Source organism: Pseudorasbora parva, chromosome 23 (assembly GCF_024679245.1).
Source record: "Pseudorasbora parva isolate DD20220531a chromosome 23, ASM2467924v1, whole genome shotgun sequence".
Classification (NCBI taxonomy): domain Eukaryota; kingdom Metazoa; phylum Chordata; class Actinopteri; order Cypriniformes; family Gobionidae; genus Pseudorasbora; species Pseudorasbora parva.
The window spans coordinates 4,696,701-4,714,039 of NC_090194.1; the positions used below are offsets into that span (position 1 = coordinate 4,696,701).

The 17,339-nt window shown below is 38.9% G+C and overlaps 1 protein-coding gene across 22 annotated transcripts in view; it reads right to left on the reverse strand.

Annotated features, from left to right (window-relative positions):
• The window catches only part of dlg2 (discs, large homolog 2 (Drosophila)), a 281,667-nt gene that overhangs the window by 96,495 nt on the left and 167,833 nt on the right, over positions 1-17,339 (reverse strand). For 19 of the 22 annotated variants that reach the window (XM_067432627.1, XM_067432641.1, XM_067432628.1 and 16 more), the window contains one exon: positions 10,220-10,273. The exons of the other annotated variants lie outside the window; for them this stretch is intronic. In XM_067432627.1, coding sequence (XP_067288728.1) covers positions 10,220-10,273 — 54 coding nt within the window. The remainder of the gene's footprint in view (positions 1-10,219; positions 10,274-17,339) is intronic. 22 annotated transcript variants of the gene reach the window in all.

Here is a 17,339-nt window from a genome sequence, read left to right on the forward strand (position 1 = left end):
TTTGTCTGAGGAACTTTTTTTTCCACATATCTGTTGCTGTCTGTGTTTCCATCGCAGTCTAAAGTACCGTGAAGATTAGTCCGCGAATCTCATAAGTGACTCACATATAAGCTTAAAGGTGCACTATGCAACTTTCTGTCCACTAGAGGTTGCCAATTCAAAACAAAGGTGTAGTTTGATGACGCCAAGTTTGAGCGCAGCATCTTGGGACATGTGGTCTTCACCTCACAGCCGGTGGAAAATAGGACACGGGCAGAAATCACATTCATGGATGCGGTTATTATGTTACTTGAAGCAGAGCAGGACCGAGTGTTGTGGAGCTGAGCACTGCTGCTGGAGCAATTGTTACACAAATACCGCCTCGCGAGCACAGGACTTTTATTATGACGGGACACAGTCGCCGGGCGCCCGCACTTCCACTTTTCCGGTCATGATTATAAGGTAAAGCAGCTCTGTTTATCATATTAGATACATTTAAGTGTGTTTAAAATTATGTTATGACGTTACTCTGTGCGTTTACTCGGCGCTGCTGTGACATGTTCACACTGATAAGAGTAAAGCACTTCTGCCCAATAAAACCGAGGGTAACGCAGATATGACGCGATTGACATGCGACTCCCTCAAACGCTATGCTGACATGTCTCGGGTCCGCAATTTTCTCACAATTTGCAAATAGTTGGAAACATTTGGGATATTGTAACTACTCAACTGAACAAAATATATAACACTGGCCTAGTGGTTTTTGGATATTTTACTGCAAAAATACTACATAGTGCACCTTTAATAAAGCCTGAACCTCGTCATCGGTCCATCTGTTGTATTTTTAAACTCCATAGGTGATTTGAATAGCAAACAACTCTTACTGCAAGCATCACAACAGACTTACTGTCAACCAATCAAAATGCTGAGTGAACTCTACCAATCAATGTTCAGCACCCAAGTCCCAACCTCGAAAGTTCATGAACTTCGAAAACTACCTTGCGAGCAGGGACTTTCTGAGAGGGACATTTTTACCCGGAACTTCACTTAGACCCTGGTCCCCCTGTGGTGGAAACACACGACACCACCCCAAAGTCTTTAGCTCCTAAAGGAATGTCCCTGCAGTGGAAACGCGGCTATAGTCTGCTGAATGTTTCGTTTGCATTATATTAATATCTTCTCTGACTAAGGTCTACTGCTCTTCTTTATATATGTCTGGCCGCTTCACACATTTTTCAGAAGCATCAGCAGATAAAAAATACATTTCTTATTTCTTTCATTACTCCTAAGAAAAATATTTTAAGCTTGATTTTTCAACTAGCCTTGATAAACAGCACAAAGCCCATATAGCATTCAACCTGAGGCAAATCTGCTCACTAAAGCAACTGAGGTTCCTTTTAGTAAAGTGAACAGATGACACTGTACTGGGTGAGTGAATGTGTGTGCGCAGGATAAGTGTATCCCATGAATACATGCATAATGAGCTTGATTTGGTCCTTTCCTGCTGGGTTTACTGCAGCTCACCTTTCTTATTTCTCTGGGGAAGTATGGAGTCTTTATATCTCCTCAACAGTGACTCATTTTAATGTATCAACCCAATCTTCACGGGAGGAAAACATAGTGGTTTATGAGGTGGAAATTTCACATGAATACATACAATGTGAATCATAAAAAAAATAAAAACATTAAAAACATTAAAAAAAGAGGGTCCACCCCTAACGCTATTTCATGCATTCTGACTTATTCAAACTGTTAAAGAGTTGATTTTCATGCTAAACATGGCCAAAATGTATAATGTATAATGAGTATTTCCATTCCAAATACACTCCTTCAGGATTCCAATACGTTTCGTAAAGTTTTTTTCCCGAGTATGGACAGTATAACGTCATAAAAGAGCAAGAGAGCGCCCATCAGAGAACTTTGTTCGGGTTACGGGAGCCGTCGGCAGCGCTGTCATTTTGTTTTAGACCACAAACTCAACGTGCCGCTACAGAAGTGTGTTTCTGGTTGTTATGAGATAACCTTGTTCAGCTTCCTAAATAGCCTATCGTTAAGGAAACAGTGGATGCAGTTTTTTTTTTTCTGGCGCAGCAACGGAGTTCTGTAAGTGTGTGTGTTAGTTCCCGGTCATGAGTCGGTTTTTTTTTTGTCAATAGGTGCACAAGTGCATATAATGTAAACAACATGAACGTATATTGAATCAAAAGTTATCCAGTGATAATGCCATTATTTATTGTGTGTGTGTGTGTGTGTGTGTGCTTGTGACTCTTTAGCTCCGCCCAGTGTACGCCTCCATGAACTCTGCTGTTTTCAGAGAGAACCGGTGCAGCGTATCTTTTCCTAGTTTTCAATGAAAAGAGAGTCGCACACGCACGCACGCACGCACACACACACACACACACACACACAGTGTGTTTATAGGCTAAACTCAGAGTGAGCACCTGCTCTACTGGAGCAATCCATCATAATGTTTTCTTTTCCCAGAACTCCATCTTCACACGCTTGTTCACTCGTATTAGGATATTAGAAGCTCTATCAAAGACAGATTGGTTCATAAAGCAGTTCATAATCATCATAATCGCACACATACTCCAACACAAGTCCACAGTAAGCTTTAAATTGAGAACAGCAGTAAAAAATAAAAAAATAAACGGGGGGGAAGCAATTAAACTGTCTTAACAGCATTAAGCGTGTTGTTAGATTCTGGATGTCACAGTCGATCTCTCATTGCTGATGGAAGTACGGTGCTTTGACTAAAACACGGCTCATCCACAGTCATCTGGATATGCCATGATATTAATATTTCATTACTGAGATTCATGCAGAGAAACGAGAATCAAATGAAATTATCCTCGGTGAACGTGAAGGGTGTGTGTAAGAGGCATGCGGAACGGAGGACATTCTTTTAATGAAACAGAGGAAGAATAGTAAGATATTTCCCATTACATCTTTCTGGTGTAATCGAGGAAGAGACTCGTTTTAACCTCCATTTAATCTCATTGCCGTTTAAGGGTAACAACTGAGTGGTTAAAGAGATCTTATATGGGCCGACAAAACAAGCTGAAGCTTAAAAAAATGTTTTAGGTTGTTCTGATAACCTGTTTCTGGACATGGTGAGATTACAACACTGCATTAACAGGAAAAAAAACATGGACTGTTATTTTGGAGTTCGCAGACAAAACCGCCCTCCACCGACTCGAGGTCAAGCGGTGTTGTTAGCATGTTTGTGCGCTTCGTGCAGAGTACTTATCACTCTGTGTTAGTGTCTGATTCAACACTGCTTCCCCCCTCTGTGTTCTTTCATTCTATCTCATCACCTGTTCTGCCATGTGCCCAATTCATGATGTTTTCTCCTGCATTTATCCAACTCTTTAGTTCTGATTCAAAATGAAAAGCAATCTGTCGTGCTGCCTGAAGATACACTGAAGTCTATTTTAGAAACACTCAGATATTGCTAATAAATTTCACAATTAATTACAAAGAAATGGCAAGTATAACAATTAATTAAATATGAAATGTTGAAGTAGAGACTGAAATAGCATTTTATTGTAAAATATACTCAAATACCTAAATAGAAATTTACAGTGTAGGCAAACACAATCCATTAAGGCAGAATATGGAATCTCATTATTGACATATTTGTATAGATGGCTTCATGTGAAGCATATTGTATTCCAATGGACTACTTGTACTGAGCTTTGTGACACACTTCCATATTGAAATAGTACTAATTTATTTCCGAGTGGTAATAAGTAGAACGTGGAAGTAGTTGTGCAAGTAGTTCATAGGTTTGGATAGAACAGTCCTCCAATAGACATGCAAATACAAAACAGAAACACAAATAAATTTCTTTAAATAAAAAAAACGTTTCATTACTTTTCACACTTTTTGAATGCGCATACTCAGTTTTCTGGGATTGTTTTATTAATGAAGTATGCATGCCCTCGTTATAAGGCAGCTCGTCAGGTTTTTGAAACAAAGCTTTACCTCTAAAGACTACTGTATAATGTTTGATACACAAATTTGCCACATAATATATCTCGCAATATCAAGATGTTGAGTTTGTGGCAAAACGGTTTACAGTGCTTCCAGGGCTGTCAACTTTCACAATTGTTCTCATGTTTTCACGCCACACGTCCATTTTATCACACGGTGAAAAACATCACGGAGCAAAGAGGAAACTGACAAAGTGCCGACAGATGAGACAGAGCAGGCTACTTTTGATATGACTCAGCTTTTAAAATCTGTCAATAAGCCTACACCAACACGTCAATATGTTTCTAAGGCCCTCTTTACACCTGCTATTAAGAAGTGTTTTTGTCGATCGAATCACCAGTAGACGAGGGAGACACATTCCCGTTTACACCTGGTGTTTTAATTCATCTCTTTCGTCCACTTTCGACCACTTCTGTTCTGATTTCTAAAGGTTTTTTTTCCGGATCTTTCGATCTAACGGACAAAATAAGCTTGCACAACTTAGAGAGATAACACTGTGCTTAGTACATTTTTCGTCTTCAAACCAAACTTGGGGTCTCCAGCTGACAAAGTTTAAATTGCCTTTGGCTAGTGCGCTGCACATAATGTTTACACGTTAGGTCAGTAGGTGGAGAGTAGGCCGTCTTTTGTGGATGTTCTAACGCATTTAATCACATGAGCGTTTACACTACAAAAGCCAATGTTTTTTTGACTTCGTCTAGAAGTGGTGGAACGTGAACAACGTTAAAATGTTTTTAGACCCTGTTTACACCTGTATTTAGCATTGTTCACTTGTGATCCGATCGACCAAAACGCATCTTAATACTTGTTTGGCAAATCCAAATCCAAATCAAATCCAATGTTAAACAAGGATTTGATCTGCTGTAAAGTGTAACAACAACTACAATACCAGGCCGTTGGTCCCCTCTGCAGACATTTGATATAATACATAATGTACATAAGTTGAATAAAATGACATTATGTACTTTTGTTCAACAAATGTATGATTACTTGCTTTTGATACTTTATTTTAACCAATTATTATTGCTATTGCTAAATGCTATTGTTCACTTAGGTCTAGCTTTATTACCACAAAAATATCAGACAACTTGATTCATCATCAAAACAATCAACCGATTACTTGATAACAAAAATTGTTAGTGACGCCGTAGATTAGCTCAAACATTTCAAAATGCATCTGCATTGTTTTGCCTTTTGTGACTTTTACTTGAAAAAATGCCTATTTTTCCAGTCTTATTTTGCATCATTAAAAAAAAAAAAAAGTTAAAATATCATCTTGTGCACCCAATATTGTGTATCATCTCATCTTGTGAGCAAAATATATTGTCATGCCCCTAATAGTAATAATTGATATTTATATGCATTTTATGCAAGTATTAGAATTTCTCACGTTTTGGCCATATCACTGCCCAAATTGCAATTTCCCTCGTCGAGTGTGAGCTCAATACCTATATCTTACTATATGAGCCAAAAAACCCTGATGTATCAAATATGAAACTCAACAACATGATGAGTAACATATGTTTGTTTCTGACTATTATTTCACATGCCAGGCTTTACAGGGTTTCTCTAAACCGGCGATTGTTAACTTTTCAGACTCCAAGGTCCCCAATTGTCCAACACTATATATTTCCAGTATTTCTGCTGCAATAAGTCATCCTGAGGGCCCGCGGTCAGCCCTGACTCCCTGGTTAATATCCAAGTTTATTTGATCCAAGACCTGTTTAACCCTTCTTCAGAGTCTGAGCTTGTATTTTTGAGAGAATAATGTTTATGCATGGGTTTTGAAAAAACAAAAAAAAAATGGTTTTAAAATTAAGGTCTCAAAACACAATAGATATGCGGCCGCAATACTTTAGACTAATGGATGTGGCTGACTAGAGTTTTTGCTTCAAACTGATGTGAGAATCATTGAGCCTGCTAATTCACATGATACAATACATTGATTACAATTTCCTAAAGCCCTATTTGCACGGGGCTAGTATTATCTGGGGACCTCTGGTCATTTGTTATAATTGCAGAGAATGTCTGTGATCTTAATCACGTGCGAATCGGCCATGTCTGTAATTTGTAAAGTAAAAAATTCCCCCGCAAATTACCATATTATACATACCAAATTTCGCTAAACACCAAGGTCCTGTAATAATATTAGTCCCGTGCGAATCGGCATCTCTGTGATTTGGCCAGAATTAGGTGGATCTTTATCTTTTTATGAAGAATGGAGGCTGCATTCATAATTCACACCGTTATGAATTCCCGCACGGATTATATTTTCACTTTAGAATGAGTACCAATTTGGGAGCAAATTAATAATAATAATAATTATTATTATTATTAATTCATTACATTTATATAGCGCTTTTCTAGACACTTAAAGCGCTTTACATCCACCTGGATGATGCGACGGCAGCCATATTGCGCCAGAACGCCCACCACACACCAGCTGATTGATGGAGAGGAGACCGAATGATGAAGCCAATCAGGAGAGAAGGATTATTAGGAGGCCATGATGGACAGGGGCCAGTGGGCAATTTTGGCCAGGATGCCGGGGTTACACCCTACTCTTTATCGAAGGACATCCTGGGATTTTTAAGGACCACAGAGAGTTTAACGTCTCATCCGAAGGACTGTGCTCTTTGTCAGTATAGTGTCCCCATCACTATACTGGGGTGTCAGGACCCACACAGACCACAGGGTGAACACCTCTACCAGCAGCTCCTAGTTTTCCCAGTTGGTCTCCCATCCAGGTACTGACCAGGCACAGCCCTGCTTAGCTTTAATGGGCAACCAGTCTTGGGCTACAGGGTGATATGGCTGCTGGTAAATGCTTGAATGGTGTGTTTAATATATATATTAATACTATTCTTAATGAAAAACAGAACAGAGCAGTGTTAAGCTCGCTTAAACGGGCGCTTTTACATTTAGCTTTGAAACTGAATCTTCCGCCATATATCGTCAGCTTCTCACTCGTAATGAATGAAATCTGACTCCTGCCGCCGGTCTGTGCTCAGTTCAGTTTTTAATTGTAGCGTCTGTTCTCTAACTGAACAAAATTATTTGTATTACTATAAAACTATCAAAACGATATCGATACATATGAGTGTTTATGATTTCATACAGCTATATCTATAACGAAAAAACATTTACAAGTATTGACATCATATACAGGAGATAAGTCAGTAAATTTGAGTGAAATCACAGGCTTGCTTAAAGGGATAGTTCAACAAAAAATGAAAATGATGTTTATCTGCTTACCCCCAGGGCATCCAAGATGTGTGTTTGTTTCTTCAGTAGAACACAAAAGAAGATTTTTAACTTCAACCTTTGCTTGTATAATGCATGTCAATGGGGTCTAATTAGAATTACTTTTTGCGTTTAATATTCACAGACACTAACAGAATAAACTTACCTCACAGTCCTCGCTGCTCTTAGAAATAAGCAGCTTTTTCTAAAGCGAAAAATTATTCCACGATCATTTCTCAGCGCATCTTAAACCGATGTAAAGTGTTGATGTGTATATTTGAGCTGATGTTGAGCTGATGTGGTGTTCCACTGTACTCGCATGGACCGTGTCAATATTTGAATCACAAAAGAACGCATTAGCAGATAAGGAGCAGATAATGGGACACTCAAAAACGACTGATATATCTGTCTTTTCAAACAGATTACATAAACACAGAATATTTGTTTTCGATTTGATTTACATTATTTAAAAACTGACATTTCAAAGTTTCTTCAGACATATGTCTTATGTTGGCAGGGTTTTTCCTACATTGAACATTTTTTGGCGGCCGCCAAAGCAAATTTTTGTCCCGCCAAAGCCTTATTTGATGAGTTATTGTAATTTATAGATCACTAATGCGCGTGACTCTCTGCTCGTTCTGACACTCAGTTAACGTGCGCCCTCGTTAAAGGGTTACTTCAGCGATTAGCATATGGCTTTGTATCAGTAGAAACCCTGGAGAATATTCAAATTATTGTGCTTTCCCCCCTCATATCTCCCTGAGACAAGAGATTTATGCATTTTATTTCTGGAAAAATTCCTCCTATGATGCAAAATGACGATTTTTGCATCATAGGAGGAATGTTTGCCCAGAGGCTAAAGACTACAGCCAACAGAGGGAGCTATTTCCGCATGTTTTGAATCTGCGCATGGGGGATGGGAGATAACACTCAGCTGGCAGGGAGAGCTCAGCTTGCAGACAGGATCATTTAAACGGAGCTATGGTGAGCAATGCACGTCTTTTAACTTCTCAAATTCATTTCTATGAAAGTTAAGCTTGCAAAGGCATGAACTGAAACGCGCCAGACTGAACTCCTGTGTGAATGTATGCCGCGAATGTAGTCGCGATTACCTCAGCTCTCATCACTCGTGCAGTTAGTGCTCAGTGCGGTGATACTCGCGCGGTGACTCATTATATTGAACAGACACGTTCAGTTTTTAATTGTAGTGTCTTCTCTAACTCAGTCACAGTAATGAAGTTGGTGGTGTTGGGAATGGCCTCACAGGGCAGCGAAGCATTCTGGGAATTGTAGTCTTTCATCCCCATGAGACACAAATACATTTTCTGTCTTTTCTCAGTCTAGAAGACACCAAATTCAAAAATAATTTCACATTTCTACTACATTGATGACCCAGTTTAAATACAGATTCATCTTCCCAGCGCTGAAGTACCCCTTTAACTGAGTGAAGGAGAACGAGCAGAGAGCCGCGCGCTCTCTCTGTCTTCAAAACCATCACCGTTCTCTCTCTCTCTCACTCGCGCATATTAATCAAAATCAACAGAACTGACAAAATGGTAAAAGGTCTGAAGACTGAATCCGTGCGCCACGTGGGGCGTTCGCACAATATTTTCCCTGAATTACTGCTGGATGTGAATTGTGCTCAAAAATCGCACCTCTTTTAACAGACATTTTGCACATGCAGCTGACATGAACCATACTTTCAAATAAACTGAAAAATATCCTTATGAAGTGTTTTCTGTGATCAATCTTTTGCGTTGTTTTAAGAGTCTGGGTTCACACATAACGTGTCCGCTTTTGTCCGATTCGCGAACTAATGACTCATTTGAACCGATTCATTTTAATTAACTGATCTGTCCAACACTGAACTCACGAATCGGTGTGTAATCATTTACTCACAACACCTCTGAAATGAGAATTAAGTGTGCTTACCCCATTAAACAAGAGGGGTTAGTAAGAATTAGTATTAATAATCCACAGTATTTTCATGCATTTATTTTGAGTATTTATATTGATAATGTTTAGTAAATGACCACAAAAAAAATTTGTTTAGATTGGAATAAGGTGAAAGCAGAACAATGCAAGTTAAATTGTTTATGGCAGAGAATTAGACTATTTGTTATTAAATTTTTAATGCTGCTTTTTAATAGTTGTTGTCAAAATAATGAATCAGTAAACTATGCAAACTGTGTAAAAATGAGCAACAAAAGCAAAAAAAAAATGTTTGCATTTATTTTACATTTATTGTCAGTATTGGGCTCACAGATCACGCGGGTAGGTTCTTTTACTGTTGGGGTGTGTATGCGCGTGCATGCGTGTGTGTGGATGATCATGACTGGTCAGCCACCACCGAAGACCATTTCTGACCCAGGAAAAACCCTGTGTTGGTGAGATAAGTTTTCACCAAGTAAGAGATCGTTTTCTGAAGAGAATCAAATTAGATGTCTTTGACAGAGAGGCTGCCTGCAGATCGTGCATCATGTTTGTTTTCTTAATTTTGCAAGAAGCGCAACAATTTGTTTTTATTCTGACTTTACTCAAAAAATAATAGAAACAACAGATTATAATGATGCATAACACTTACCTGAATTATAAAAATCGACAGTTATTTGAGTCTCTTTGGCACTAATAAGAAAAACCGTGAGCCTATCATGCCGCCGCGATAGCCGACTTCTGGGGGTTAAAACCATTCATCAAATTTCTCACATTTATCCCACCAAAAAGTCCATAAATGAAAAGCCTGTGCTAATCTAAACCCACAGCTAATCGCTGGCCTCCTTATCTGGCTTATTTATGAAAAGTCATCAATCATTGAATATGTTGATCTTGTTTGCACAGCATGGAGAGTGATAAATGACACTAAATTCATGAGCCAAAAAAAAAAAGATGTCAAACTTATTCGCCATTCACTCTTCATGGGCACCGAACTCATCAAGGGATCGTCACGGCTGTGCATAATGTCATGAACATGCAATAAATAAATGACAAAATCAAAACTCACGTATGGTACAGATTCCAAAGTGTCCGTGTTGACAATAATTGGGGCAGGACTTGCCTGTGAAAAGAGAGAAAGGGAGGAAGAAGAGAGAGATGGATGGAGAGGAAAACAGAAAGAGAGAGAGAGAGATAAAGATCAGAGTGGATTGGAGATGCGTGAACTGGCCTAGTTAAGGAATACAGCAGAGCATGATGGGCACCGCTGAGCTCACAGATGCCAGGATGAAGAACACAACTTCAAAACAACAGTCAACAGCAAAACAACATATTTACACACACGCACACACACACGGATCGATTAGATGAATCATGAAAAGACAGAATTATGTAGTATGATCATTGATAAAAAACTAAATTGTATGACATGAAATGTTGAAATTGTTTGTGTGGGTCTCTCTCTCTCGCTCTCTCTCGCTCTCTCTCTCTCTCTGGTGCTGTTTAGATCGTTTCTGATGACAACACAAAGTCAATGAATCTCTCCCACACAGCAAAGAGGCAAGAAATCTTAGTGGGTGTGTGGACCTCAATCCTGCGCCTTCTCTCTAATATCACTGAGTGTTGTGAAGTGTAACCCCTTCATTAGAAAAGATTTGCTCATTTTACACAGCATAATGTACAGCTGCACAATCCACTGTACAATAACTGCACAGTTAGGCTAAATTACCTTGATGTCTGTGGTCCTAGAGGCAGGAATTAATCATGTGAATTACTGCAGACCACAAAATAATTATATATTTTTTACCATAAGAAAAATGTATGCAGATATGACTATGCATTTGCAATCAATTTGTGTGGACCATTGCCACTGTTGGCCTTATATGACCTCATCCCTGCTTCCATACACAAGCGAATATGATGTTTATATCTCATCTTCAATGTGAACGTTAACTGTTCAAATATGAATCAAAATCACAAATATAACTAAAATAAAATCTCTTAAAAGGCTTAATCCTAGTTACTACTATCGAGCAAGACAAGTACAGAGTATGAGTCGAGGATCGTTTCGGGAAGCACTCAAACCTGCATCATTTGCATTAGTCCCACAGTTCAACATGTCTAATAGAAGTCAAACTCCCTATCAAGAAAGGTCTGAATCTGTTCACTCTGTGGCTATATTTGCAATGCCTCCGGGCAGCTATTTCAGGCATACAAGATCAAGTCCTATCTATCTGAATAGCGGAATCCTGGAATCTCACAATTTAAAAACTCACAATTAAATAACATATAGCGTTAAAAATGCACCAAAGCCAATGCGGCAATGTTTCTATGGGAACCGGAGCTTCGAACGGCCGCTCAAGTAACGCAATGACTTTACCAATCAGCGATTGGCTCTTTTACTTTAGAAGGCGGGACTATTCCACCATATTGCACAGTGCAGATTCTCCAATTCCTAAGTAATAGAAGTGAACGTCTTACCATATCTATATTCTTTGTTGAAGTTTAACAACTGTGTGGCTGTCCTTTCTTCCACCTATGTCAAAGTAATTTTACAACTTTTTATCAAACTAAACAACAGTTATGTGTAAGTCTAAGTAAGTAAAGTGCTTTATGGCATTATCAAAACTATGGTTGTTGGAGAATCCCGATCAGACCATCACAGCTCAACCGATGGCGTGGGTTTGGGGTGGGGCTGTCTGTTTTTCTGATCAATGGCAGAATTGCGTTTAGGAAACCTGATTAAAAACATTATTTTTGTAATTCTGTTTGTTATCACTGGAGGCACACCACCTTTAACAATAATGAAAGGTGGGCTAGCACACACCACAAACTCATTCAGCTGGAGGTTTATCACAGACGCATTAGCATTCAGAGATGTCCTACTACACAAATCCCCAGGGAGATAGAGCCGGCCTGTAGCGGCGACTAAAGATCGATCGACAGCAGAGATTGAGGCTGTCCCTGCTTACTGTGCACTGCCTCTAATTACATTAATACATCTCCTGCCTTGAGAGCTACAGCCTCAATCACAGAGGGACCGGAGAACCAGAGAGATGTGTTGGAAAGCACACGACCGAGAGGAAAAACCTCATTAAAAGCTCCAGCTTTACCAACGAGGCTTGAGATACAAAGTCAGCTGGAGTTCACACTAAACAATGTGTTGGTTTTGAACCCTGTAAAGCATGGCATACGAAATAATAGTCTGAAAACTCAGGGGGGGTTTTGGAACCGTTTAGACAAGATGTTTTTTCAAAGTTTGCATAGTTTTTTTGTTGAGTGATACATTAGGCTTTTGTGTCTCATATAGTATGATATAGGAGAATATCGAGCTCACATCTGAAGAGGGAAAAAACATCTTAGTTTTATTCAGAGGCCCAAACTGTGACAGATGTGTTTTGCTAGAGTCAGCCCGATGCAATTTTAATTTTACATCCAGCGTCACATTGTTTAAATAGTCAAATGCCCATCTGTTCACCCATGGGCGTGCTGGTCTGAAAACCAGGTGTGTTCAGGAGCATTGTTGCCGTGTTGCTATTCTGAGGAAACTGAAAACGACTGCGTCATTGACCAATAAAAAGCTGCTCTAAAGTTAATAGTGCAGTGTTTTTTGTTATTTAAAGGGTGCGTTAGTAAAATGCAACTATAGACAGGTGCAAAACGTGCTGATTATTACACACACAGGGATGCGCAGGAGCACACAAACATTTTAAACATAAAAAATAAAAGGATTCCTCTCTGGAGAAGCTTCCATGTAAATAGCGAATCCGCCATGGTTCAAGTGCAACAGGCTTTTAAAGGAAATGAGAGATGAGAATAATGAAGTAAACCTGAGTTGCTTCAGTCCAGTAAGTATTCATCTTAAAATATTCTGTACAATATAAAACTTACAGCTACTTCAATAAAGATTTCACAGCAAAAAGATATTAAACTGAAGGTGGACATTTTCAGCATGATAATAAAAGTCCTTTTACTTACTAAGAAAGTATAAGCCATCGATCAGACAAAAGGTTTTCAGCATCTGCCAAATTTTTTTGCGTGATAAATGACAAGGAGGAATCAACAACAGAACTGTGCCATCTAGCTGGAGCTATTATATACTGATGAAGTCCATCACGGCGTGGCAGACAAACATTAAAGAGATTAAAAGAGATAATTGCAACGTTATCTCAAAATATGACAGTTTAATGGTCGGAAATAAAAAGCAAACAGAACGTAAATGAGCAAAAGCTAAGTTTAATATCTCCCTGGATGACAAAGAGCAATATTGGCTGTTTCAGAAAGTGAGTCATAAAGAGGCCGTCCCATGAGACATACACTCAGAAAGATGACTCCAATTTTCAACTAGGATGACATTGCTAAAGTACTAGTCATAAGCGTGAAGACAGCTTTTTCAGTTTCTGTTAAATGATCTTGAATATTCTGAGCTCTGTAATGCCAGAACCTGGTCGCACATGGTCCCGGCTAGGTGGTACAATAAATAAATATGACTGCGTTCATCAATATGCAAATGATATGCAGATTTATTTGAGCTTAACAGCAGACATCCACAAGTTCATCAGCAATCTGTCTGACAGCTTAATTTTAACTCTGTGGATGTGGGTGTCTATTAACTTTTCTACAGAAATAAATATGAAAACAGCACATCCGAAAGATGTGAAATGACATCGAGAATTGCCGAGTCATTTTGTGTTTATGAGGCTTTGGTGTATTTGATGATGTTATCCGATGGTGGTAGGAAGTATTTGTTTGTTATTTCCCAAAGTTATCCATACAAATCAGTACTGTGGCGATATCATAGGGGTCCAACGAAGTCAAAAATAAATAAAAAAACAATTGAGTATCTTTTTTGTTTTTGTTGTCAGGGAATGTAGCTTGTGTGACAAAAGACAGTGGGGGTTGAAACTGTAACAAACTGTAAACCCTTGGATATTTCCACCTAAACACAGTAACTTAGCTCGATATCAAAGAGAACGAAATGGCAACGCTTTATCAGAGATGTTGTGCATTTTGAGGAGTTGGAACTGTGATTCAGGGTCTTCTATACGCAAGTTTCTCAAGCCACTGAGGGAATTTGTTTGTGCATGCAGCTTTATATGCAGCAGGGGCCGTGGGTTGCTGGACTCTCGGTGTCAGTTCGAGAGTTAATGAGGAGTAGACTGTAGGAAGCTGAAGAGAGGATAGACATTTAACAGCGCTAAACGTACACAGACAACATCTACTCTCTGTGTAAACACGTACTGCAAAATAGCTGGCACTCATTTAAAACCCTAGCTGGAGAGATTTGAATAAAAAAGCTTTTCAATGGGCACACAGACTCTTTGTTGATGTGTTCATTAATTCACTCACAATCGCTGGAAGTGTACGCTGCCTGTTTCCAGCGTTATCTATGTGTAAGTGCTCACGAACACATGGATGCAGAGCACGACCGGCCTCTTTCAGCCAGCGCTCACGTGGCTCGGCCTAGCACAGAGGTGATGGCATTACATAATCAGATTCACACACAGCTCTCAATAAATATTAGGGGATAAAAATGATTTGTGTGTTAAAAATGGTACAGCATGAAATAGAATGGAACAGCATATCATAGTGTTTTTAAGGCTAAAGATGAAAGAAATAGATTATATGCTGTGTCTGAATCCACCTTTAGTATAAAAAAATGTGTGTGTGGGGTAGGGCAGACCAGCTTTGCAGTGTTTGGTAAAGAGAGCACGAACACAAACATCTTAAGGGCTTATTGTGGAGCCAAACTAGGGCAGACTTTCTGCTTCAAGCATCTTCATGCCTCTGCAGAGGTGGGAAAAGGCTTGGTACAAAGAAGTGTCTGTTTTCAGCGTATCAGCATTTTACGGCAGGTGAGGTGCAGGCTAACACAAGATCAAGCAAGTGCTCGAGTTTGTGCAACTTAAAACATCACGTCAGACTTCTCAAATACTTTTTCAGCCAGAAGTGTTTAACATTGTGGGGCATTGCAGATGTTTGACATTCAGAGTCCAGACCACTGATCAGAAAGCCTTATCCTCTCAAAAATAGGTGTGAAGTGCATTGCTACTCAGGCAACACATGATCAATGTGGCGTACCTAGGGACCCCATCAACACTAAGGTTAATTGCGTGTTAATAAGCACAATAGAATAATTACAGTTGTTCTTATGAGTGATATCCGTTCACCTTAGCTGTGAAAACCACCTCTGTGAATAAAATCTCTGAGGGATGATTGTAAACTTCAATTAAACTACTAATCAGACATTCCTAATTTGATTTACGGTATATCAAATTACCAGATGAAAAATACCCTTTAGTGAAACAAAGAGATCAGTCATCATGAACATTTAAAAATACAACTGAATGAAGATGAACTGCTACAGCACACTGCCCATTTGTCCCTCTGTAAAGAGTGTAACAGTAATGAGTATTTGCATACCGCAGAAGAGCAAACAACTGCACATTACTCTGACTAGTTTTTGGCTTTCTGCTTAACCAAACGTTAAAGATGACGATAAATAATGATCGGTCTGCAGATGTGTTGTGTGCTGCTCAAAGAGGTCCTGCAAAGGCGTTCAGAAACTGCTCTTGTCCCACTTTTCGCTCTCAATAATTTAGGCCACAGAAACTATACATAGAGCTACCACATCACCGTCAATAATGCACAAGAAAAAGTCAACAACAACAGCCTTAAAAGAACTGAAAAACACAGACACCAACTCAAAGAAGCATTCAAGAGCAGCAGAACGCATATAAACACACCAATACACATATTAGGGTTTCCAATGTAATGCTTCATTTTTTATTTAGAATTACTCAAAAAAGAGTGGCAATGTACCATTCAATAGCTTGAGGTCAGTAATACCTATTAAAACAAATATTAATATTTTGACAATATGAAACTTGACAGAAAAGACATGCTATATAAACTATACTTCATATAAATGCCTTCTATTCATCACAAAAATATTTCCACAACAATTTTAAGCAGCACAACTCTTTTCAACATGGATAATAATAAGAACTGTTTCTAAAGCAGCAAATGATCACATTAGTCTGATTTCTGAAGGATCATGACACTGAAGACTGGAGTAATGACGCTGACATCAAAAGAATAAAATACATTTTAAAATAACATTCAAATGGAAATCAAATAAGTTCAGCCTTGGTAAGCATGCGAGACTTCTTTCAAAAACATCAATGCATTGAAGCATTCATTTTAATTTTATCATTTAGTTAATTATATAAAAATAATACATTCTTATGAATTTATCAACTTTATTGCAATTAAACTACATGTATGCTGAGAGGGGAAAATGGTATTTATGGGTATTTTTTTTAAATTCCTAAATATTAATATACAAAATTGTACACACAAAATAATTTGCCACTTGCCTATTGTAATATTATTTAAACATGTCTCTTGGTGACTTTCTCTGAACGGAAAGATGATCCGAGAGAAGTCCAACCATGTCCAATCACCAGTTTGAGCTGAAGAGTGATTGAAACCGCTCTCATCCTGCACACACACACAGCGTCCTTTCAGCCATACACATCACACTGCTCCGCCACAGATGAGAAAAGTGGAGGTGTTTTCATGTAGAGACAGGTGGTGGATGCAGAGCCACATGGTCATTTCTCTCCGCCATCACATTATCAATCACTGGACCAATCTCCTAGCCTGACGTGGTCCTACTCAGTTCTAGTCAGAATATGAGTCTGATGCTGCTCCATTGGGCTGTGGTTATGGGGCGTGTTTCAACCAAACCAAGAAAGACATCAACTACATAGGATAGAACTACAACCAATCAGAGCAACCAAGCGACGCATAACGTTAGTTGTCAAATGTCAACCGAACTCAACTGCACTGTGTTGCCAAGTCTGCAGTTTTCCTGAGGGTTGTTTTCCATGTCCGCGGGTTGAAGTGACCTCAATTATGTGATGTATAGACCCAGGAATGCAAATTTTAGCAGGCAACCTTGCCAAAATAACACACATTGACGGGGGTAACACCCCCAACATACTAACCAACATGATCATAATTTCAGAGAGATATTGAAGGTGAATGCATATACGAACAAGTTCTCCATTTAGGATCTGAACAAATTCAACCAAATGCCTTTGATGACGTGATGATTATGTTACTGTTGATCATCTGTCCGTCATCGTCTAAAACCCGTCCTGATGATTTCATTGGTCCAAATA